The sequence below is a fragment of the Aspergillus pseudoviridinutans genome (genome assembly GCF_018340605.1).
Source record: "Aspergillus pseudoviridinutans IFM 55266 DNA, scaffold_8, whole genome shotgun sequence".
Lineage (NCBI taxonomy): Eukaryota > Fungi > Ascomycota > Eurotiomycetes > Eurotiales > Aspergillaceae > Aspergillus > Aspergillus pseudoviridinutans.
In genome coordinates, this window is record NW_025091288.1 from 2,050,007 (window position 1) to 2,074,700 (window position 24,694).

The 24,694-nt window shown below is 50.4% G+C and overlaps 8 protein-coding genes across 8 annotated transcripts; 5 read left to right on the forward strand and 3 right to left on the reverse strand.

The window, feature by feature from the left end:
• Positions 1-179: 179 nt before the first annotated feature.
• On the reverse strand, positions 180-4,259 carry Asppvi_010809 (uncharacterized protein; the record flags this gene model as incomplete). The annotated part of the gene is made up of 1 exon (XM_043306645.1): positions 180-4,259. One exon carries the CDS (start codon positions 4,257-4,259, stop codon positions 180-182), a length of 4,080 nt encoding a protein of 1,359 aa, XP_043162580.1.
• A 792-nt stretch (positions 4,260-5,051) lies between these two features.
• On the forward strand, positions 5,052-7,037 carry Asppvi_010810 (uncharacterized protein; the record flags this gene model as incomplete). The annotated part of the gene is made up of 4 exons (XM_043306646.1): positions 5,052-5,945; positions 6,013-6,093; positions 6,156-6,531; positions 6,958-7,037. 4 exons carry the CDS (start codon positions 5,052-5,054, stop codon positions 7,035-7,037), a joined length of 1,431 nt encoding a protein of 476 aa, XP_043162581.1.
• A 1,127-nt stretch (positions 7,038-8,164) lies between these two features.
• On the forward strand, positions 8,165-9,217 carry Asppvi_010811 (uncharacterized protein; the record flags this gene model as incomplete). The annotated part of the gene is made up of 4 exons (XM_043306647.1): positions 8,165-8,174; positions 8,227-8,294; positions 8,355-8,827; positions 8,878-9,217. The coding sequence occupies 4 exons, from the start codon at positions 8,165-8,167 to the stop codon at positions 9,215-9,217; spliced, it is 891 nt and encodes a 296-aa protein (XP_043162582.1).
• An 890-nt stretch (positions 9,218-10,107) lies between these two features.
• Asppvi_010812 (tubulin beta chain) lies at positions 10,108-11,834 on the reverse strand (the record flags this gene model as incomplete). The annotated part of the gene is made up of 7 exons (XM_043306648.1): positions 10,108-10,507; positions 10,562-10,896; positions 10,943-11,453; positions 11,503-11,544; positions 11,635-11,660; positions 11,725-11,748; positions 11,823-11,834. 7 exons carry the CDS (start codon positions 11,832-11,834, stop codon positions 10,108-10,110), a joined length of 1,350 nt encoding a protein of 449 aa, XP_043162583.1.
• Positions 11,835-12,937: 1,103 nt separating this feature from the next.
• On the forward strand, positions 12,938-14,054 carry Asppvi_010813 (putative mitochondrial phosphate carrier protein (Ptp); the record flags this gene model as incomplete). The annotated part of the gene is made up of 4 exons (XM_043306649.1): positions 12,938-13,074; positions 13,137-13,556; positions 13,616-13,968; positions 14,023-14,054. The coding sequence occupies 4 exons, from the start codon at positions 12,938-12,940 to the stop codon at positions 14,052-14,054; spliced, it is 942 nt and encodes a 313-aa protein (XP_043162584.1).
• A 292-nt stretch (positions 14,055-14,346) lies between these two features.
• On the reverse strand, positions 14,347-14,832 carry Asppvi_010814 (SRPBCC family protein; the record flags this gene model as incomplete). Its single annotated transcript, XM_043306650.1, has 1 exon — positions 14,347-14,832. One exon carries the CDS (start codon positions 14,830-14,832, stop codon positions 14,347-14,349), a length of 486 nt encoding a protein of 161 aa, XP_043162585.1.
• Positions 14,833-15,867: 1,035 nt separating this feature from the next.
• On the forward strand, positions 15,868-17,234 carry Asppvi_010815 (uncharacterized protein; the record flags this gene model as incomplete). The annotated part of the gene is made up of 4 exons (XM_043306651.1): positions 15,868-16,134; positions 16,181-16,279; positions 16,350-16,652; positions 16,722-17,234. 4 exons carry the CDS (start codon positions 15,868-15,870, stop codon positions 17,232-17,234), a joined length of 1,182 nt encoding a protein of 393 aa, XP_043162586.1.
• A 732-nt stretch (positions 17,235-17,966) lies between these two features.
• Positions 17,967-20,024, forward strand: Asppvi_010816 (uncharacterized protein; the record flags this gene model as incomplete). The annotated part of the gene is made up of 1 exon (XM_043306652.1): positions 17,967-20,024. The coding sequence occupies one exon, from the start codon at positions 17,967-17,969 to the stop codon at positions 20,022-20,024; it is 2,058 nt and encodes a 685-aa protein (XP_043162587.1).
• Positions 20,025-24,694: the final 4,670 nt, after the last annotated feature.

Consider the following 24,694-nt stretch of genomic DNA (forward strand, 5'->3'; position numbering starts at 1 on the left):
ATAAGGTTTAATCATGGGTGATCCCTCTGGTTTCAACATGACACTGTAGAGCCAAAATGCTGAATAGGGAGCGGTGGCCGTTCTATATTATTTAAGCACCACTACTATGGTCAGTCCCATCTAGTAATATGGACAGGTATCGCTGTAGTATTGGAGACAAGCCAACCTACGATCTACGACTACAGCACCCAGCCTCTCGCCTCTTTCATCCGCGCATACCACCCCTTGACATACGGAACCGACATATGCGGTCCGTAAGGCTCCAGCGTCCATTGCGGACTCGGCGCAGGAAGCCCAGTCTCCTTCAGGCAAGACTCGGTCAATTCCTCGATCGTGCCTCCTCGATCATACTGCTGGGCCTTGCCCACTGCATCCCGAGCAGCCATCATACTCGTCCTCAAGGCTCTGGTCTCGGCTTCACGCACGCTCAGATCATCCGGATTCACTACCACACCGTAATTATCGTAGGCGCCCTGGATGGTCACCAATCGGCGACGGACCTCTAGTCCCACCTTCTCTGCCGGTCGCGTCAATGGATCTCCGAGTCCACCGCCTCCCCAAGTCACCCACTCAAGGAGGTCATCTGGGTCGACGCGGATGTGGTCGCATTTTGAGGGTAGGACTTCCACCGGCGGGTTTTCCTGAGACTTGGAGTATCTATAGAGGACCTTCCGGGAACGTGAACCCGGTTTGCCGCCGCGGATCCCCCAGGGCTTCGTGAACCAGCGGTCATCGTGCAGACTGAACTCTCCTCGACACAGGAAGCGGTAGAGCGTGCGCTGTGCGTTGCCACCGCGGTAGAATCCCGGCCCGCCGCTGTCCGGGACGCTCTCGTTGGCTTCGATGCGCAGAGGATAGTTCAGTTCGATGATCTCGGTGGGAATCGATTTGATAGCGGGGAACAGGCAATGGCAGTCAAGGCCGTCGCCGACGTTCCGTGCTGGAACGCCACCGAAGCCAATCTGGTATAACTGGTACCACTCTCCATCTGGTTTGTATCCAGAGTAGAAGAAGTGGGGAGAGTCGCTGAAGCCCGCGGCGGCGGCATAGACTGGGTTCCTCTGGCCGATAAGCGCTTGCATGACGTCCATTGTTCTGCCCAGCAGATGAGTCCGGCAGGAAATCGGCGCTGGTCGGAGGGGCTTCAGAACGCTGCCCTCGGGGATATAGATGTCAATAAGGTCGTGGAAGCCGTCGTTGATCACTGTGCCCGGTGCGGCTGCGGCGATCATGTAGTAGCCGATGAACATCTTGAACATGGTCTCCGAGAGATAGAAATTGATGCTGTGCTCGCTCTGGGGTGAGGTCCCACTCCAGTCAAACAGCAGCCTGTTCCCATCGATTTTCTTCATTGTGCAGGTCAAGGCCCAGGGGCCGATGCCGTGACCATCGTCATCAACGAAATCAGTGAATGTGCAGGGCTGATCGGTGAAATCGTTCTCGATGATCTGGGCCATCGCTGTGCGATTGCGCATGAGCAGTTCAGAGCAAGCCGCGAGATAGACCTCGCATCCAAACCGCAGGACGAGCTCACAGACACGGCTGGCTGCCGTTCTGCATGCAGTGATGATAGCAAACAAGTCCGCTCTGTACCAGTCGGGCTGTCGCGAGTTGCGACAGAGCAGCTCGACCAGGTCGGTGTTCATAACCCCCTTATTGTACAGCTTGATACACGGGATCTGGACGCCGTCGTCAAAGATGGATGACGCGTTGATGGACATACTGCCCGGGACCATTCCTCCGACATCAGTCAAGTGCCCGAACTGCGACGCCCATCCGATCAGTCGGTGCTCATGGAAGATTGGCAGCAGGACAATCACGTCGTTCAAGTGTGTCACAGCTCCTTCAATCATGTAGGTATCGTTGGTGATGAACACATCACCTTCCTCGATCGTGCCTTTCCAGACGCCCAGAAACTGGGTGATGAAGCTGCCAAACTGGCCGACAAGCATCTTGCCGTCGGCAGTGGTGATAACATTGAATTCATCTTGCTGCTCACGAATCGCAGGTGACATGCTACAACGCAGCATGAGGGTGTCCATTTCACTGCGAATGGAGGCCAAGGCAGACGCAACCAGCGTGGGGATCAGGGGCGTCGATTGCACTGTCTCCAAAGCCGCTTCTGCAGTCTGGCCGTTCGGCTGCTCTGTTGTCCGATCATCAGCTGGGCGTATCAGAATGTTTCCGATCGAGTCAATCTCGGCGTAACATCCGGGAAGGATCAGGGTGTTGCTGTCCATTTCGGTGATGATGCAGGGGCCATCCACCCGTATCCCTTGCCAGCGCAATTTCTCCCGATCCCACAGCGTGGCCTCCATTGTCTGTCCTTCGATGACGACCTGTTTCTTTGAGACGATTGCATCAGGTGGTGGTGCAGGTGATTCCGCCTTGCTGAGCCGGGGGAGCTCGATGCTGGGCGAATCGTCAACGGCAACGACCTCGAGGCGCATCAGTTCCAGCTCATAATTGGAAAGGCAGTACTTAAACTGCTGTTCATGGAGCTGGTCAAATTTCGCCCGCAGGAGCTCTCGCCATGGCTGGTCTTCTAGTAGTAGCTCCTCCGCCTGCAGATCGACTGTCAGATTCAATGCCTGGCCTCGGTATCTGAGATCCACATGATAGGCGATGTTCAGCTGTATCGGACGGTTTGCGTTGGATCTTTGCATGGCTGCCCGGCTTGCCTCTTCGAGCTCATCAAATCGGTCCTTCACCTCTTGTGCTGTTGTAGCGGAAAGTAGGCGGATGAAAGAGGATGACTGAGAGTAGCTCAGCCGAGTAGTCGCATCCCCCAAGGCGCACAGAGTACCTGGCGAAGGGGGAACAATGACCGGCCAAGCGCCGAGAAGCTTGCCCACGGCATTGGCATGAAGGGGTCCTGCACCTCCAAAAGCGACAAGAGCGAAATCCTTCGGGTCATAGCCTTGTTCGACCGACACGAGGCGCAGGGCTCCGTACATGGTCTCGTTCACGAGCCTGATAATGTCCTCGGCGGTCTGGGTAACCGACAGCTTCATCTGTTCCGCGATGTTCCCGACCGCGGCCGTTGCAGCCTCCACGTCCAGAGTAAATTCGCCTCCCAAGAGGTTCTCGGGCAGGTATCCCAGCACAAGGTTGGCATCCGTGACGGTGGCTTCGGCCCCTCCCTTGCGGTAGCATGCGGGTCCCGGGCTGGCGCCTGCGCTCTCCGGACCAACTCTCATGGTTTCAGTGATGCTCATGTATTTCGCAATGGAACCGCCTCCTGCTCCCACGGTCCGGATGTCCACGGCGGGCGACCGAACGGTGAGTTGGCCGACCACGGTCTCGCGACGAAGCTGAGGCTTCCCTTGGTTGATCAGCGCGCAATCCGTCGACGTGCCGCCCATGTCGAAGGTGATCAGATTCTTATAGGGAGTGTTTCGCGTGACGACGTCGGCGACCCCTTGTACTCCTCCAGCTGGACCAGACATCAGAATATTGACGGGCAGCTGGCCCGCCAGCTCCAAGCTCGTCAGACCGCCGTCCGACTTGAGGATGCGGATTGTATCTCCATCCTCCGCCAGTAGGCCCTGCAGGTTACCGAGATAGCTCTGAACCACGGGTTTGACCAGTGCATTGGTGCAGGTGGTCACTGTTCGCTCGTACTCGCCTACTTCTCTGAGAACGTCGCTTGAGCAGATCACAGTCACATCCGATCCAAGCTCCTCGCGGACGACATTCGCCACCAAAGTTTCGTGCTGGCTGTTGCAGTGCGAGTTCAGCAATGATATCGCCACAGCCTCGGGCCGTTCCTTCACCCAGGCCTTTAGATCATCACGAAGCGCATCCGTATCCACGGCAACAACTGTCTTGCCATCCACCGACATGCGCTCCTGACACTGGATTACACGCTCCAGGGGCACGATCGGCTCCGGGGGAGTATAGTGCAGCCAGGCACCCAGCCCACCAGGTATCTGGGACCGGCGAACCGCCAGAATGTCTTTGTGCCCAGAAGTCACGATCAGGCCGGTCCGTGCTCCTTTGCCTTCGAGAACCGCGTTGGTGGCGGTGGTAGTACCATGGTGGATGAATTGGAACTTCCCATCCCAGGAGTAGCGTTCTTTGAGCGTTTGGTGCACCTTCTTGATTCCGGCCTTGACCCCAATGCTTTGATCTTCAACAGTGGTCGGAACCTTGGCTCTTGCAATCTGGCCGTCAGGCGTGAAGGCGTAGACGTCTGTGAAGGTGCCGCCGACGTCCACTCCGAGCCGGTATCCGTCTTGGTTGGCGTTACGTGGCATGATAGGCGAAAAGGAGCTAAAGGAGAGAAAAATCAACTGCAACCGGTTCCAGAGCAGTTTATCTCATCCCAGTACGGACTGAATATATATATCTCAACTCCGAGAGCAAGAGACTATCCCAATGACCAAATCCAGGTAACCAGATTGAACATGCAACAGAATTCGCAGACAGGGAATGGCCCCTCTTCCAACAGAAAGGAAAGCAGAACAATCCCCTACAAATCCAGAAAGAATAATAATAACCTCGGCGTCCCGCAAGCGGGAGGGGGGAAAAACATTATTGAACAGGCGCATTGCAGGGATCGGCCCGCCCAGCGCCCTAAGGCACATGCTAACGGTTTAGTAGATGCAATTTTTCAGATAGTGCTATGCGCGGCTGTGTTTTAGTGGCCAATGGCCCCTCCCACCGATTTAGCGACGAATATCCTGGTTCAAATTCATAATCCTGCGACAAGGGCATTACCCAGATAATCGTCTTGCATTAGTCTCTCAGCCATAAGGTTCTCTGTGGGCCTTGGAAGTTAATTCGCCTCCATGACCAAGGGCCACGGGATAGCGAGCAATAATTGACCATTCGGATAAATGAATTGGCATCTAGAACATACCGCTAAGTGGGTCGAAGGACCAGCTGTGCTCTCAAGCGAGGACATGCTATCGCAAAATTCCGAGCTTGGGGATTTGGGTAAAGTATCGAACCTGTTTATATAAGGCTCCCTTCGCTAGCTTGGGAAAAAGCAAAAAGAAGGAAAAAAATAAAACGAGACAACGGTAGAATACGCTTCCGGTATCGCCATGCTAGACAAACAGCAGGCAGAGGCCCATGGGGCGTACGATTCTGAACAAGCAAGCCCAGGCGCGGTGGCATTCGACGAGGAAGGGGAGGTTTTCAAGAAGTCAGCTTCTGGGGTCAACTTCCGCCAGGTGGGTTGGTTCAACGCGGCCGTGATCTTCACCAAGATCCTTTTCGCGACAGGGGTGCTCTCGCTGCCGTCGGCGCTGTATTCGCTGGGAGCCGTGGGGGGCTCGATCAGCATTGTGGCCTGGGGATGTTTCAACACGTACTGTTTTGTCATCCTCGGTAACTTCCGCATGAGACACCCTCACTGCCACTCGATTGCCGACATGGCTCAGGTGGCCGGGGGCGTTGTGGCCAGGGAGGCAACCGGCCTGTTGTTCATCATTGCCTATGTGCTGGTGACGGGCAGCGGCATCGTGGGCGTGTCAACGGCGCTGAATGCCCTCTCGCACCACGGAGCCTGCACCGTCTGGTGGTCATTCCTGGCCGCCGTGGTGATCACCGCAACGGCCTCGATCCGCAAACTTGAGCACGTCGGTTGGTTGACCTACGCAGGATTCCTGTCCATTTACGCCGCCGTGCTCATTGTGGTGATCGGGGTGACCACGCGAGACCGGCCAGCCGCTGCACCACAGGAAGGCCCGTACGAGCTGGGCTTCGTCGCCATTAACAACCCAGGCTTTGCCGCCGGCATGGTCGCTTCCTGTACCATTTTTGTCTCCTCAGCCGGTACCAGTGCCTTCCTGCCGGTCATCTCCGAGATGCGGAACCCAAAAGACTACAAGAAGCCGCTGTATGCCTCTATGTCGCTGGTCACCGCATCGTACCTCGCCTTTAGTTTGGTCGTCTATCGCTGGTGTGGGAAGTGGGTGGCGAGCCCATCGCTTGGGGTGCGTATCCATTGCTCTCCAACCTTTTGTCCATGTCCCTTGAGCAGTCGATAACAGCCGCATATAGAGTGCTGGACAAACGATCAAGATGGTGTCATATGGTGTGGCCTTGATCGGACTGATCGTGAGCGGCACCCTCTATCTGCATGTAAGAGTCCCCAGATACCTGCCCGCGCATGGTCGGTCGTAGCTGAACCGGCGCTCGTGTAGATCGGKGCAAAGTACGTCTTCGTCCGGATCCTCGGGAATTCGCGCCATTTGCAGGCCAACACTATCGTTCATTGGGGCACCTGGTTCGCCAGTACGATCGTCCTCGGCGCACTCGCATTTATTCTGGCGGAGGCGATCCCCATATTCAATTACCTGATTGCGCTCGTGGGATCGGTGTGTTTTGCCCCTCTGGCCATGAGCCTTCCCGGTTGGTTATGGTTGTACGACCACGGCCACTACAGGAAGGGGACGTTGATCCAGAGGGTCGTGTACCTGCTGCATTGCGGCCTGGTGATTCTGGGGCTCTTCTTCCTAGTTGGGGCGACGTACGGCGTTATCGTCCAGATCGTCGACGCATATAGCTCCGGAGCAATAGGTAGGTGTCCGAGATTTGCCAGTCATGGGATTACTGCTGACAACATCTGGTAGGATCGGCATTCAATTGTCGCGATAACTCGAATTCGTCTTGACCGGGTCAGAAGCTACTTGCGACCCACCTGGGGCGTAGAAATCTGCGTAAAGATCTCCACTGAAGGTTTGCTCGTGCTCTGAGGCCGTGTCTTCTACTTCAATACACTCTTTTATGGAGAAGGCATTTGTTATGGTGTATTAGTTGAGTATATGGCCTGTTTGAGTTCTATCCCTTGTAGACAGTATGTCTAGTGGGCCTTGTGCACAGCTCCTGGGAACCCCTGGTATTATAGAGGTTTCTATGTTTAAGTCTAGTTGCCTAATATTCATGCCCTGTAATCGGTTCTTAAATTCCAGGAGTTCACTTGCGTGGAGAATATACAGCTGGCAGGCAGCTTGACTTATTACAGAGCTTGTCTCTCCCAGCTCAAATGCCGCGAGAACGACGACACACGGGAAGTTGCCCACTAATACTTGCTTGCAGCAAAACAGCGCAATTTGCAGGTCTAGCAAGTCCGTATGCACTAACAGCTTTCGTTGCGCTTTCTTTAATGACGCTAGGTGTTTGTATTAACCCACCGGGGGCCAGCAAAAATCATCATCACGACAGGCCATGTGGACCTCAGTTGCGCTACAATCTAGCCAATTGCATCTGGCTCAATGGAGACGTCAAGGACGACCAGTCGGTTTGTTAGCGGGTTGGCGGACACGTTCCGCGAAGATCAATACCTTCTAAGGATTTGCGCTACAGGGATCTAGATCCTGGGGCCATCCGCCTGTGCCGTCATTTATCTAGTGCTCTTGGCTGCGAGGGATATTTGATGAACATGGCGATCTCTCTATAACTAGTTAATCGAAGGAAGGGGACTAAATTTGCGGTGGAGCTAGCGCGTTGATGGCGCCACTACCAAGAACCTATACACACTCGTAGTCGTAGGAGATCTGGTGGAACGGAAAATAATCCCAGACTCGTGGTTGCGTTTCTGTTGCTTCCCGCACCTTGTGTCCCCAGTCCAAGGCATGAAACGCGATGGACAACCCTGTACTTATGGATTCCCTAGCCATTTCTCCATTCATATACGTTCGGTCACCTATCCATTTCCTGTTCTTATGTGTTTGTTCCTCCTCTTTCTCAATGGCCGTGCTGCCCGAGCCTCACGCACAGATTCTCCCCTGAACCGTTTACGCACCACTCTGGTGGTTGGAGATACCACTACTCGCTATCTACAGCCTTGCTTGCGGGCCCCAGATGATCGAAGAACCAGTGATCCCGCCACCACCTGGGGCCGTGTCCAATTTGGCACATCCTGAAGACGTCCTTCATACGGTGAATCTAGCAACTCAAGTGTTGTGTATGATCATTGTGACTATCACAGTGCTGTTGCGTGTCTTTATCAGTGCGCACCTTCGGAAAAGCCTGGGACTAGAGGACTGTAAGTCGACCACTATGATACCTGATCGTTGCTAAATAGTGACTGACCATTGTCTCCGCAGATTTGACAATTACAGGATGGGTATGACCCTCGACCATTTATCTTGAATTTGTTGAATTTATATCCATGCCGTGACAGGTACTGTTCGTTGGGTTTTGTGCCAACATGCTTGTGCGTACGTATAGCCAAAGACCAAGTAAGCTGGTGAACGATATTGACGGAGACAGTTAATGCCTATGGTGGTGGATATCACGCCTGGGATGTTCCTAAGAGCAAATTCATCCATTTCCAGAAGGTAGATAGACCATCCGGCAGACAGAAACCCCAGCAAGTACTAATGCTGACCCGAGTCAAGGCCTCGTACGCGATCACGCTCATCTACGTTCCCATGGTGTTTGTTGTCAAGCTGGCCCTGCTCTCCGTAATGCTGCGGATCTTCGCCCCGGACCCGCACAAGGTCATGATCATCTACGCGAGCATCATCGTGCTTCTGCTCTACTACATCCCGGCCTTATTTATCAAGATCTTCTTCTGCAAGCCGATTTCCGCATATTGGCAAGGCACCAGCCACGGCACCTGTATCGACCAACAGAAGGTCATCATAGCCGACTCGGCCATCAGCATTGCCAGCGACCTTTGGATCCTCATTCTTCCAGTGCCGATGCTGTGGTCGCTACAGATGTCGATAACCAAGAAACTACGGGTCCTCGGCATTCTGGGGGCCGGAGGACTCGCCACTGCTTTTAGTATCTGGCGCTTGGTCATTATGGTCAGGGAGGCACGGACAGCGGACACAACATGGTTTTGGATTCACTGCGTGTTGACTGCGTATGTGGAATGTCCTTCGTCCCCCGTTACCGTGACTGATGATCTCTTAGCAATGCGGAAGCGGGTATTGGACTGATCTGTGCATGTCTGCCCGTTTTGAGCTCGTATGTCGTCTCTATGAAGAACAAGAGCCGAAAGTCCACGCGCGGCAGTTACCAGCACAGTCACGAGCTCAGTAGATGGAACAAACTCTCCAGCTCAAAGAGGAGCGCCAATCACGACTCCTTGCTCATGACACAGACTGACCAGGCGCAGCTCATCTCGACCGTCGAGAGCAGTGAGCCGCAACAGGAGTCGACGGCAGGTCTTGAAGAGAGCTACCATCCGCCGGATCGTCCCGTCATCCACAAGGAGGTTGTTATGTCGCAGAGCTACGAAGTGGTAAAATAGCCCCTGATCATGGTCATCTCGTTTGTGTATACCTGGCCGACTGTCGTGGTATTACAGACGAATGACAGATTCGGGTGTGCTTCAGGAGACGCGAGCATCTTGAGAGCAGAGGACGTGATCTGCCGGAACGACCCCGTATCTAGCAGCCACAAAATAAGATGGTCAACTGTTATGTTGGAACGAACAAAATCAAGCTTGCAATCGTCACCAGTTGTCCTCAGTCATAGTTGCGAGCACTCGTAGAAGTGATTGCCGAATCCAAGCTGGCTCAAATACTGCAGCAGAGTTATGTGAGCAGCGTACCTCCCACAATCTCCAGCATGGCAACGATCGAAATTAAGCTCAAGTGCGCGTTTTACTCTGCAACCGTGACCCTTCATGATTTCTGACAGGCAAAGCCCCGGGTGTGCATTTTCCCAACGACCAGATCTCTTTAGTCTCTTCCCAGCTGGCTATAGAGCCGAGGGCAGCAGCACTGCTTATATCGCGGCAAAGTTGGACAACCGGGGTCTTTCTTGCTCTCCACGTCAGTCCAACCCGACCAGGGCAATGAGAATGTGCATGAAAGACGAGAGTACCTCTGGTAGTATCAAACCCAGAACTACAGTAGTATTAATTACTAATAGCTCTTCGCTTCTATTTATAAAGCCTTGTATAAGAACACCGAGCTATCACATATACACACGTATTCTGGCTATATTCTAGCTTGAAATTGGGATTTAATATTCAGCCTTTTTCCTTTGAGCAACTAAAAACGGCAACAATCATAAACAATAGGAGAAAGTCGAGGCAATCTCCTATGAGAGAGAGAGAGAGAGACAAGAATGATAAGCTTGAAGTTGAATAGTGTCGTCTGTCAACATTCAAGAGACAGGTAAAGTTGCCTCGCTTTATTCCTCAGGCTCAAAAGCCTCCTCCTCCTCGGCATACTGTTGCTCCTCTCCGTCGGAGATACTCGCATCCTGATATTGTTGATATTCGGACATCAGGTCATTCATGTTACTTTCTGCCTCGGTGAACTCCATTTCGTCCATGCCCTCGCCTGTATACCAATGCAAGAAGGCCTTGCGGCGGAACATGGCTGTGAACTGGGTCGCCACGCGCTGGAAGAGCTCCTGGACGGAAGTGGAATTGCCCACGAAAGTGGCAGACATCTTCAGGCCCTTTGGAGGCACAGAGCAGAGTGCTGTTTGAACATTATTTGGGATCCATTCCACAAAGTAACCGGAGTTTCTGGTATGGATATTGTGCATCTGATCATCGACTTCTTTCATGGAGATCTTGCCGCGGCTGAGTCTTGATTAGCTTTGTCTCCGATTCAGAATGAGGGGGGGGGAAGCTTACAAGAGTGTGGAGCAGGTCAGAAAGCGGCCGTTTTGAAAGTTGCAAGCTGTCATCATATTCCGGGCATCAAACATCTGCTGTGTGAGTTCTGGGACAGACACTGCGCGGAAGGAATTGGCTCCTCGGCTGGTCAATGGAGCAAAGCCCACCATGAAGAAATGCAGCCGGGGGAAGGGAACCATATTCACGGCCAGCTTCCGAAGGTCGGAATTCAGCTGCCCAGGGAATCGGAAGCTGGCAGTGATGCCGGACATGACCGTCGAAACGAGATGGTTGAGATCACCATACGAAGGAGAAGACAGCTTCAACGTACGTGTACAGATATCATAGAGCGCCTGTCTTTGTTAGCTCGCCTCGACGTGGAATCACCAGGACTTATACCTCATTGTCGATGCAAAAAGTCTCATCTGCGTGCTCGACCAACTGGTGGATTGAAAGGGTCGCATTGTACGGCTCCACCACGGTATCAGAGACCTTTGGGGATGGCAGGACCGAGAAAGTTGCCATCATCCGATCGGGAAATTCCTCCCGTATCTTGGAGATAAGAAGCGTGCCCATGCCAGATCCAGTCCCGCCGCCCAGAGAATGGGTGATCTGGAATCCTTGCAGATAGTCACAGCTCTCCGCTTCACGGCGAACAACATCAATGACTTGGTCCACCAGCTCTGCACCTTCAGTGTAATGACCCTTGGCCCAGTTGTTGCCCGCACTGGACTGCCCAAACACAAAATTATCGGGTCGGAAAAGGCTGCCGTGGGGGCCGGAGCGAATGGCATCCATTGTTCCCGGTTCCAGGTCGACAAGGACGGCTCGAGGGACGTATTTGGAGTTGCCGACCTCATTGAAATAGACATTCATCCGCTCCAGCTGTTGATCGGATGTGCCATTGTACCTATGTTAGTGTCAGATAGATCGTAAGCGACAGCGACCGGATGACTGACATGCCGGACTCATCGAGACCGTGTTCGCCGGAGATGGTTTGCCTGGACCATGTCAGAGATAAGAACGGTAGAATTAGGGAGTGATCAGCATTATGGAGCTATGCTGGGTACTCCGTATGACGGCTGAATTACCAGAAGGCAGCACCAACTTGGTTACCCTGCAAATGAGTGTCGCAACTTAGCAATCCTTCAATTTCTCCATGAGACCCGGAATTGACTCACGCATTGGCCGGTTTGAAGATGAACCTTTATTTACGTAATCGAGATCAGAGTCAGCGATCTCGACGGCAGGCAATTCCGATGTCAGTGAGCGAACTCACAATTTCACGCATGTTGGCGGGCAGACACGAGTACCTAGGCTCAAGAATGAAGGTGAGGCAATTTCAGGAGATTCTCGTAGGATAGGAGAACAAGAGGTGTTTGGAAGTGGGAGGTCGGGCATCCATCCTTAAAAGACGGACTAGTGATTTGCACGCCGCTAGTAAGATACAGGCATAAGGTAGATACGGTATGGATCGAATATCTGATATCATGTCAGGCCTGCATTGAGGCATTTCTTAACGCGACCTGCCATTCGTGGAAAATAATCCACTAGCTGACTAGCAATGATTATGAACTGGAAGATTGGACAACGAAAACTCATGACAACCGCAGAGTACCTAACCTACCTTAGTATGGAGGTATGGATGTACCTTAAATATATATATATATATATATATGTTCATCCACTATCTACACTGGTAATATTAATTGTATGAATACTCTGGATAGCAGTCCATTGGTGATGGTTTATAAGTTATGTACTCAAATATTTGCCTCGTTCCTGAATTTGAGTATTATAGAATTAATACAGCTAGACTAAAAAGGTACCGGGAGACTTCGGACAATGTACTCTTAGCCAGCCCAATACGTATAATGATCTGTCCAATAGAAAGATTGKCCATCACCGAAACCCTGCTAGCCACAAGCAGTCATGACCGAGCGTCAGCGATCCAATTTTGATGACCAATTGGTGCAACAATCTTGAGGCTCAACTTTAGCTTTCTAGAGGAGGTAGATCATGGACTCGCCCCAGTTGACACGGAAAGAGGCGCCACCCGTCATCTGCTATAGTGCTTCCTGGCGCATCTGAGAGTCATGACATCTTAAATACACTGGTAGGAAGTGGAGGAGACTATATCATAGTGTGTGGGTCAGCGTCTGATATTGCCTCAACTTACTGGTGAAACACAGATACAACACTAAACATTGAAAGACCTCGCGAATCATCGTGTGCGGCCAGCCGCCCCCTAGTCTAGGTAACCACGCTAGCAGCCCCAGTAGACAATGAACACCTTGCTTTTAAATTTCTACTCTTTCATCTTTTGAGATCATCAACATTTGTTTCTTTCGCATTCCCCGTCTTTTGCGTCGCGCCCCCTTCATCATCGCCGCAATGGCCGCCTCTCCTGCAGCTTTGGCCCCGGCCGCCCCTGAGAAGAAGCTCGAGGGCCTTGGCCTCTACGCTCGGTTTGCTTTTGCCGGTGCTGTCTGCTGTTCGGTCACCCACGGTGCCTTTACACCGGTTGATGTGTATGTTGTTTAACAGCTTCAGCTCTGCTATCGGGTATTCCCGACTTCTGATGCTCCTACAGTGTCAAGACGAGGATCCAGCTTGATCCAGCGACCTATAATCGTGGTATGATTGGTGGTTTCCGTCAAGTCATCCAAAATGAGGGCGCTGGTGCTCTCTTGACTGGCATTGGCCCAACCTTTGCTGGTTACTTCATGCAGGGCGCCTTCAAATTTGGTGGTTATGAGTTTTTTAAGCAGCAGTCCATCAACATTCTTGGTCTTGAAAAGGCGCGTCAGAACCGTGCGGCCGTTTACTCTGTCTCGGCTGCCTCCGCTGAGTTTTTCGCCTCTATCGCTCTCTGTCCTCTCGAGGCTACACGTATCCGTCTTGTCTCTCAGCCTGGCTTCGCCAATGGTCTGATTGGTGGTTTCGGCAAGATTCTCAAGAATGAGGGCGTTGGTGCCTTCTACCGTGGTTTTGGTCCTATCCTCTTGAAGCAGTACGTTCCATGGTCCTGATGATAAGATTAGAAATACGATGATAACTGATATGATGCAGGGTGCCCTACACAGTGACTAAGTTTGTCGTTTACGAAAAGGTCGCTGAGGCCGTTTTTGCTCGCCTTGACAAGTCTAAGCTGTCGAATAGCGCCCAGACTGGTGTTAACTTGGGATCTGGTCTCATTGCCGGTTTCGCTGCTGCCATCATTTCTCAGCCTGCTGATACTATGTTGTCCAAGATCAACAAGACCAAGGGACTTCCCGGGGAGAGCACCATCTCMCGTCTTGTAAAGATTGCTGGTGAGCTGGGTCTTCGTGGCTCCTTTGCTGGTCTTCCCACTCGTCTGTTTATGATTGGTGGTCTTACCGCTGGTCAATTCGCCATCTACGGTGACATTAAGAAGGCTCTTGGTAAGTCCGGTTACTTTCTTGGTTCCCTGACTAAGGCTGACTTTGTATCCTAAGGCGCCACCAATGGTGTTGAGATCGCCAAGTAACAAGCTATTACGGGCATTCCAAATCGCATGGTTTAGACAGAAGATGAGCTGCTTTGGTATAGAGATAGACGTAGCCCGATCTAGGGATCTTCCTTTGCCTGCACTTCCTCCTTTACCAAGTTGCAGGCCCTGTAAGCCCTCCTCGAAGATAGTATGTAAGCATAACAGGCCGGTATAACAGCGTACCGTGTGGCAAGCATTATCATCCTCTTTCAGTGGCCGTAATAGATTATGTATTATAGCTTCGACAACAATATAGATCCAAAGCAAACCCAAACATTCGTAAGTGAAATTAGATGTCTCCCTTTCGAGCGAGCTCCCTCATGGCACTAATTGTACCCTCAACAGCCACCTTACTCATCTTCTTTTCCCTTTCCCTCAACACAGCCAGTTCCTCCTCTGAAGCGCCTGGGTGCCTCCACTCAAAGACATACGTCATATACAGCTCCCCCTCCGCACCTTCGCTGACAATGTTACTGACGGTACTCCCATCAGGTTGGACAAAATCAACGCGCGAGTCTTTGTGGGCCGTCACAGTCTCTTTGACTTTCCGCTGGTCTTGGCGGAAAACCACTTCACGGATGGTGACGGGATTTCCAGCTTCGTCAACAGATTCACTGAGGACTGACGTTGACTGAATGCCGGCTGGAACGAATGTCTCTGCAGAGCGGATCTTGAGGAGCAAACCAGCCCAGATCTGACTGCGGGTGAGGATTGATTCGGACCCAGGAGGATTTATTGGAGAAGTGAAAGCTATATTGTTTGTGGGGCAGACCATTTTGGCAAGATGTGATCGCTAGTCGATGTGATTGATTGAACAAATTCTGATGAAGGAGACCTAGTCTATATAGGTAATCAATACCCCGCTATAATCGTCCCTTAAGGCGGTTAGAAGTTGGGCTTACAAAGCTGTCGCTGCTTCGGACCGCGAGTGCTGACAAGCTGAGTAAGGTAATTCACGCACGGCCCCATCAAGCCTTATGTCATTATCGTTATCGAGCGGTCAGAATCAAACGGTCCAATTTCGGGCATCCACTGATAGGGCTCAAGCAGATTAAGAAGCTGGTGGACGCTGAGGGTCTACATGTACCCAATGAACAAAGGAGACGTCAAACTCCAATATCAAAGAAAATCCTTGATGGGATGGGGCAACCGAAGAGGTAAAAACCGTCAGACCAACCCTTTCAGGTTTCGAGGCCTAATTATTTGAATATACTGTTATACATTGTATGAGCAGATTTAACAATTATAGACTGCCTAACGCATCTTCCATAGCTGGATTTCAATAGATAGGCTACATCAGGTTAATAGAATCTTGGTTGATTGATTGGTTAAAGTATGACGCTTTCTATCGCGACCAGTTCAAAGTCTGCTTTGCTGGATGTGAATATGGTTATGTTATCGATATTGAAGGGCCGCAGACTGCACTGGCGTGTACGAATGGGTATGCCCTGGAGTCGTGCGTCTAGTTCGGCCAGGTACCTGAGTCCTCCGACGGGTAGATAGACAGTGGTTCTACGGACTCTAATTTTCCCAAGTGGGTTACCCAGAGATAGCCTGAAACAGACGATCCCTTCATTGGCTAATACAGGATCAGCTTAGATGCTCGTATTTTAGGTTAGCATGGGAAGCGCATCCACCCACCAGGCGTCCAGGCCTATCTAGTGCCTCGTATTCTGCGTTGGTTCGTGGGATTCGCTTGCCGCATTGTGATCAACCCAGATCTTTCTTATTATTAGAGCATCTAGAACTTATATTTTACTTCCCCCCACTTGTCTGTCTGGCCTTTGTCACATTTGCCAATACGGTGATAATGGGAAAAATCACCTTCTACTGCAACATCTGCGGTGGGCCACTGTCCTGCTATGATCTCCGAAAGGCTTCCACCGCCTGGGAAGGCGAAGACCGAAGCCTTTGTTACGATGATGAGTGTAACTGCGGGGCTCAGACCAGACAAGAGGCCGAAGACGATGAGGACGGAGAAGATGACGAGAACTCTACCGTGGAATGTGGACACGATAGTTATTGCGCATCCCTCATGGGATACAGCAGGGATTTGGTATCTGAGAAGGATATCATGGTATGTTAACAGTCGACATAGGAATCTTGTGACTGACTCTTGCTAGTGGCTAGAGAAAGTGAGAATGCTGCGTCCTAGGGATTGCAGGAGTGACAAGCACAATCGAATGCAGGACGATGACGATGCATACTATCTCACTGAAATTGTAAGTCCATAAATGTTGGGCTGTAGAGGTGTCCATCGTCATGTCCGTGCCTGTGCCTGATGAATTCAAGGGCACCTATGATCCGTGGTATGGACTCACAGTCCCTGGCGAAAAGACAGGTAGCAGCGATAGAACGCTATGGGCCAATCTGGATGGCTTTTTTCTACATGATACCTGCTGGCAGATGCTTCAACTTGTACATCAAACTGTGGGTTCGAGCTCGCAGCCATTGGGCCCGCGCCGGGTGTATCTCGCTATGCAGGCTCGATTAAAGCATACCATGGACAATTCCATCGACTGGGAGGACAGTAGAGTCTATGGTGGTACGGAGGACTTTCAAGCGCAAGAGTGGGAAGCGGAGCCAGGGTATGAGGTAAGACTACCTAAATGATGCTCAAGCGCGCACTCTCCGTGCATCAAAGTATGAGCTGACGCATTTCAGTGGCTAGTTGCGGACCCGTTGAAGCCAGTCGACACCTCTGATCTCATTTCTGCCTCAAAGTGTTCGAACCCAGGCTCATCGAATGCAATTGTAAACGTGGGTGCGTTAGAATTGTCTGGTGTAGATCCATTGTCAAGTCTACCGTGGGACCTCCGCTACAGGGTGTTGCAGATGCTTCCATCGCCGTCCGTCATCAATCTGGTCATTGCCAGTACCGCATTTCGTGGAGCTGCACGGGCCTTACCCGATCACTTCTGGAGGTTACGTCTGGGCTACGATTGCCCATGGATCGACCAAGACTCAGTTCGGCAAAACCTTGCCCAAGCAGCTGGGCAGGTTAATTACAAGGATCTGATTCGTCTCATCAAGGAAGCTGCAGCAGGGCCAGGAGACGGAGAGAACGAAACACAGGATAGCTGGTTGAACCTGAAAAATCGCCGTCGGATCTGGACCTGCTGCGAGGTTATCCTCGAGAAGTTGGAAAAGGAAGCAAAATTGAGGGTCCCGTCTTAAAATGCAAAACATGGCGAGCATCCGGCTAACGTCAACCAGCGAATCCCTAAGAAACTCTGAACCTTATTCGCTCTAACTTCCGTCGACCCCCCGTAATATGTGGTGTGAGAGTGTGTATTTGGGATCAAGACCTAGTGTCCGAATAGCTTGGCATAGAAGAGAGCCTGGCATGTACCGGACCCAACTTGAGCAACAAGTCCTGGTAGCTGTTTGCGCCAGCATGATAATGAAAAATCAAGTTAATGAGTAAATTCGTTATACGAGAATGCTCGTTTAATAAACATAACGGGTGAGCGAGCCGCTGCTGGTGAGGCCGAGTCTATTAGTCGGGATGGACCGAAGGGCCGGAAGGTACCTGTGCATGCCGCTCGACCCTACTACACCTAAGCCAGCAGCTTTGCCGGATTTAGCAAGATGCTTAGGCAATGGAATGCCATGGACTAATCTAATCAATTAAGGTTTTTGTGGCAGTTACTTGGCAGCTGAAAATCCACAAGTTGAGGTTGTTTGGCTGAGAACTATAAGGTTCGTGCGCACACTATGGCAAGGCCTTAAAAAAGAAATGCCACGCTAAATGTTGGGTGTAGGTACTTAAACAGTTAACCGCTTCCTTTATTTTAACCATCTCTTCCTTTGTTTCCTTTTCATTTTCAGTTCACTTCACCAAATTTTCCAGAAACACTATAAAAGAAAATAACAAAGAAATACACTACTCCTGCTAGTACTTCCCTCATGCCGTTTCTCGGCCTACCAAATGAACTGCTGGAAATTATAGCAGCAAATCTTCAATTTGAATGCGACGTCAATGCACTGGCAAAGACTAATCGGTCACTATACAATCTACTGAACCCATATCTCTACCGTTTCAATGTGCAGCAGAGAGGAAGCTCAGCCGTATCCTGGGCTGCAGAACGTGGCCGGCCGGAAACACTACAAAAACTCATTCAGGAAGGGGCGAATCTCAATATAAGGGTCGAGAGGCATGCAGTCGCCCAGCCGCTCCTTACGGCAGCCATGGAAGGACACATAGGGGTAGTCAAAGTATTGCTCGATCACGGTATACCTCCGGATCAAATACACGACCCCGCGGATAACGAGGACGAAACAGGCTATGACCAAACCCGCCTAACAGCAATGGGATGGGCAGCGGCCAGGGGACATAAAGACGTGTTCGAATTGTTGCTCGCAAGGGGGGCAAGCCCAACATGGAAAGAACCATACAAAAAAGAGTCCATTCTAATGTTGGCAGTGGAAGGGGGAAATCCAGACATTGTCGGGCGCCTAATTGAGGTGGGTTGTGAAGTAGATGCTCGAGATAGTGATGGAGTAACGGCGTTAGCACGTGCAGCACGCTATGGGGATGTGGAAGTGGCTCAAGCGTTGATTAACCATGGAGCTGATCCCGAGTCTCGAGATCAACGGGGTGAAACGCCGATCTTTTGCGCGGCCGAAAGAGGCCATCAGAGAATGGTCGAGTTCTTGCTTGGGAAGGGAGTTGATCCCAATGCCAGAAACAACGGTCGTCAAAGCCCATTATCTACGGCCGCAGCACAGGATCGACGGCCATGTGTTGCGCTGCTACTGGAGCATATTGATATAGAAAATGAGATCGCAGCAGGTGGTCTGGAAGCATATACTGTACTCACGTCAGCAGCCGCATTTGGCCACGAGTCGGTAGTGGAGCAGTTGCTTAAAAAAGGTGTCGACCCTAATTCAAGAGGGGCTACGTGGAGTGAATGGTTTGTTGGAGGACGCACTGCCCTATCATGGGCAGCAGAGAAGGGTTATTATGAGATTGTTCACATGTTGCTAATCCATGCAGCTGTCGACCTTTGCCCCGAAGACGATGACGACTTACCTCCGCATATATTGGCAGCAGGCAATAATCACAAAGAAATAGTGGCGCTGCTGCTTGATAGGGGAGTGAACGTCAATATGACCCACACTTCAAGTGGGCACACAGCGCTGTCTAAAGCCGCCGACGAATATGCGGACAGTGTTGTTCAGCTACTGCTTGAGAGAGGAGCGGATCCAAATCATCAGATATCCGACGGACGGACACCTCTCTTCTTGGCAGTAATGGGTGGTAATGTATCGTCAGTCAAGATGCTGCTTGATGCGGGTGCAGACCCTGACTCCGAGATCAACTGGACCCGATATGGAGAAGATGAAAGCTGGACACCTCTACAATTTGCTGCCATATCTTCTAGAAATGAAGCTGGGGCGATCGTCAAGTTGTTATTCGACTACAGTGCGAAATGTCGAGACATTGACAACATCTCCAATCATGAAGTGCTGTTTACGGCTGCAAAAAATGCGAGGGCCGGAGTTGTCAGGGCCTTCTTGGAACAAGGCTTTTGTTCTGGAACCAGGGGCGATGCACACAATCGCCACCGTTTATTGTTATGTGCGCTGGAATCCACGGGCTCCAGAGACATCATATGCTTACTCCTGGAAGAATATGGTTTTGATGTACATTTTCAAGATAATGAGGGTCGAACGGCATTATGTTGGGCAGCCATGGTGGGCAGCCAATTTGAAGTCAGGTTGCTTCTTACAAAAGGTGCAGATCCCCTTCATGAGGATAAGGAGGGTCACCGTGCACTATTCTACGCTATTCGTTCAGCCAACAAACCAGCAACTCAACTTCTTGTTGAATACGTTGATGCTAGGGATCTCAAGAAGGATTATCTTGACGACCCACAAGTCACAACAATGCTTCAAGAGCATCCAGATATACAGAAGGTACTACAGTCTCATTACTGGCGGAAGGTTTACCCTGTGCCTTGACTTAGCAATTCCATGCATTTTGGCCATGTGCTTGCTGTCAACAGGACAGCCAGCATCGGATATCACTTGAGTTTTTAATCGCCATCGGATCTGGACCTGCTGCGAGGTTTCCTTGAGAAGTTGGGGAAGGAAGCAACACTGTGGGTCCGTCTCAGTCGAAGAGCAAATCTGGCATCCGGCAGACCTTAACCAAAGAATAGGGATTACTTAGTATCAGCGCCATAAAGCCTAAGCCATTTACTGTTTGCAGCATGTAGAACATAACAAGTTCGCGTTCTCAGAGGCCTATGTCACAACAGAGAGTTGAATAGTCGTCATGTGGCAATTAATGTATAAGATTTGGGAATTTAGTGGTGTACAGTCACAACATGATTATTCAATGAGAAGATCTCAGCAGTTGAGATAATTAGACCTCCTGTCCTCGCTAACACCTGCTATAACCCCTTCCCGGATGACTCTTCTAGACTATTTCCCAAATGGGATATTATAAAATGATAAGTAATCTTATAGATTAATTATTATTCATTGTTTTGGTAGCTGGAACATAAATGGAGCCATCTGGAGTGTGGAGAAATCCCATGGTTTTCCGAGATAGAAGCTTCGGGTGAATCTATGTTATAGCAAATTAGCTGCCTTGGTACATTGATTCGTTCTAGAGCTACAAGTTATGTAGGGTTCATTGCCCCGACGAGCCGATGGCGCTCGTAACTGGACTAACACACCACCCCGCTTGCTTGATCTAAGGGTTGTTTTATCAAGTTAGTCAAACATGATTTTCTGAAAAGTTTATTTCTGTCTTTAGCTAGGTATCTACCATCCATCCCATGATATATCTCCTTCCAGGAACTCCGTGATTGACGTCATGCATAGAGACTATGTAATCCAACACTACCCTACCTAGTCAGCACTCCACATTGACAGCCTACTAGGATATATTTAATCTTCATGAATTCATTATTGGTAGCATGTAACCAGACTAGAATAAGCAATATATTGAACTCCTCCGCGTATTTCAATAGACACGGGTGGCGTATAAGCCGGCTATGAAATTGCCAGCCAGGCAGAGTAACTATAATTCCTAATAAACTGCAAGGCCACTGCCATATCTCAATACAACCTTGTTGCTAGTCCTTATTGTCACATATGTCATTACTGCTCTGATTTGCCACCGAATCGGTTGCGGAGAACGTGACGAACGCCGTTATCAATTAAAGAAGCTTCACCAGTGAAGCTGAGGAGTACCATCGACTCTAGAGACTTGGATAGTGAATATAACTATCGGCATCGCTGCATTGTTGCAATAGTATCGACCAGAGTCCTCCAGGTTGGATATGCCAGGACAGGAAAAGAAGTATCTGAACAGTATGATATTCCATTGAGACGTACTCCAATCATTATAGCCTCTGCTTATGCTGTTTATTTTGCTATTGAAGCGCCGAATTGCGCAGGATGTGAGTCGACGAGACCACTTGCTGGAAATGTGCTCGCATTCTCCAACCTTCGGGACCGCAGAGTTCTACTTTTCTGGCTCCTTGAGCTTGCAAGTGCTGTTTCATTCGTTTTCTGGCTCATCGTGGCGAGTTCCGTCTCCGAATATCCCATTACCCTCAATTTTCGACGACTGGGACATACTAATGCAGTCCGGGCTTCCAATTCTTCTGCCGACTCCATCTCGGCCAGTATGCCAGAGTATGGCAGCAGTGCGTTTGCTGCGAAACCCTTTTCAAAGCAGTTATTCGTCGATGTCTGGTTCTCCTTGAGCCTTACAGTGGCAGTAGATGCATTAGCCGTTGTGTCTACCTTTAACCGGCTTTGCTTTAGATATGTTTGAGAAGCGCATGTCGTCCAGTGGGCTGCCCTCTCGATGGGGAACACTCCATGAATACAGCGACAAACTAAGTAGTTCTGATATATCCTGGAGCCGTGCTCTGTTTCTCACGATAAGTGTGGGTGGTGTTGGACTGTTCCTGACAATGTTCATTTCGCCTCCATGGTCGACTTTCGATCCGGTTGTACACATTATGTTTGAGGTACGTCAGTAGGCTTAGTTAATGTCCTTATTAGTTCCCACTAAACCGTTCTTTTGAGTAGGTCGTGTTACTATCGCTGATGAAAGCAACGAGGACGCCTCGGTTTCTTGTGTTATGCTCACCTCCATTCTTTGCCACCATCTGCGTGCATTGGGGCCTAGCACAAGTAAGTACCAACCCGCGCCTTGCTATTCATCCTTGGACCTTTTCGATACTTGGTCTGGTTGGTCGGTTTTTGCTTGATGCGAACCTCATGTCCATTCTTCGACCTCGCTCTGAGCTGCAATGGGCTCGAAAGAACGTCCTCATCTCCACGCGCAGACTCCTGGACATCTATGTAGGAATGATTCTCCTAGAAGATATGGGTGTGAAGGTTATCACCTATATAAAGCCAATTATGGTGCTGATAATCTTTGGTCTGGCATTCACTGGCTTCGTGACGGCTGCTGCATATAGTATTGCTAATAGGTAGCTGTTATAGATCGCGATATAGCCCCAAGCTGGGCAGTCTTCATTTAGTGTTTTATCATTATAATCTTCTCCTGTAGCAGTAAGTGCCTTCCTTGACTTAATTTCATCCTCCAACATCAAAGTGAAGAAAGACAAAGAGAATCCACTTTGCTTCAGCATATGGAGATGCCAAGGAGACTTTTCTCGCGTACAGTAAAGAACTTGCTCAGAACTAGAAACATCATTATGAGGTATACGTGTTTAAATAAACTGAATATATAATTCATGTTCACCTTGTTATACCTACTCCACCTGTTTTAGTACGAATAGCGATAGTGGCCATCTTGTCCAAGCTCAAGTCACAGGTATACATGCTGACTACGACCGCTATTAGTTTTGAAAAGACCATCCAAATAAAGAACGACGTTTGTCCTTTATTTACGGATTGGTACCCATAGCCTTCAGCTTCATCTACGCCACCCTCATCTAAGTCTGTACCAGATGCCGGCCAAGGTAGAGGATGTGTCTCTCCATCCGAGTACGAGTGTCCAAAAGATCCCCCACAATCACTCAAAAGGTATATCCTGCAAATTGGAACACACGAGATTGCCGGCCAATACCCAAGAAATGGCCCATGTGCCTGTGAGATGGTAACGAATCGCTATTGTCGAGTCGCAGCAGCACACATTTGGCTCGCCTGTTCTGCCAGAGGCAAACATCACCCGCCCAGACAATCATTCTGGAAAGGCACATTTTCTCGGCATTCATGCAGGGACTGATGGCCTCCAACGTGAACACCCGGCCCACAATCCTCGCCAGTGGTCCACAAGCCGCTGTTGCACTGGTCACCGCAAGTGTGGCCCTGGCACATGTACAAGCATTTCATAATGGGCCTTCTGGATGGCACGGGTGGAAACAAACTGATACCGTACCAGAAAATACTAGATGATACCTGTAAAGTTGTAGAGCCCTTCAACATACAACCAAACCATACAGATTGATGTCAATATTAGGCAGAAGTATTCCAATCGGGCTAGTCTCTACTAGTCTGCTGCATCTAGTCTGTCTCTGCCCTGAATCAATCCCCGTCGCAGCAATTCGAAAATGTGGTTACGCTCGTCATATTGTCTTCGTAATGTCTCGACGGCTGTCTCATACCCTCCAGCACCACCCTTTTGCTTTCAAGAGGCTCCGACGGTCTCCCCTCACTCTGTCAGCCTTCTCGAGTAGTGGGAACAAAGCTGCAGGGATCGAGACGGGTAGCCAATACTCCGTATTACAAATATGAAAATTGGCCAGTCAGCTCTCTTAATTCTTTGTTCTTTTCTCTCTGTTATCTCGTTTCCGGCGACATTGCTGCTCAAGTTTCTAGTCTGGCTGCAGCATGGTAGAACGGCACGGTTGCTTTTATGCTGTTTGAGCTCGCAATTGACAGCCCATGTAGGTGGTTTTAGGTCAGGTCCATCCCCATCATCTACGGCATTACTTTCGCCGCCAAATCCTCCTTGCTGGTGGTCGAGAGGAGGCGCATCTTCACGCCTAAGGACTAACATTATGGGCCTGAGGCGTTCGCTAGCTTCAACTAAGCTGTGTTGGATGGCTGAAGTTGCTAGTCCTCCGTAGCTCTAGCGAGAGTCTCCTATTTGGTAATCTCATCTGCTCGATCGCAAGCTGCACTCGTATGGAAATATCCGTGGTATCCATGGAGTATGCCTATTGAAGGGGAGATGCAGACATAAAGTAGCAGTGGGATTCAGGAGCGATATACCTAGCAAGGCGCCAAACAGCAGCTTCTCCCTGCATTCCTACTGCTAGATTTTAGGATTTTGTCTTGACGTTCTCTAACGTTTGACGCCCGATACTCTCCAGCCGAACGTCGATGACCTGCTCCATGTCCGTGGAGGCCGGCATTTGTCGGCTTCTGCACACATTATGAGGACTGCCGCACATCTGAGACTATATGGGTAAATCCAGCTCACGCAATGTCTGGTGTACGGAATCAGTAGGTAGCATAGTGCTGCTGGTAACTATATAGTTTATAGTATATAAGATCGAAACTCCACTAATACCAGTATTTGTAATACATCTAACGGGGGGTAATAGCGCAAACAGCCAAGCCACTGCATATGATATTTAGACGTCAACCCCGCGGCCACCTGCACCATTGAACTCGTCTATACTCACCTTCCC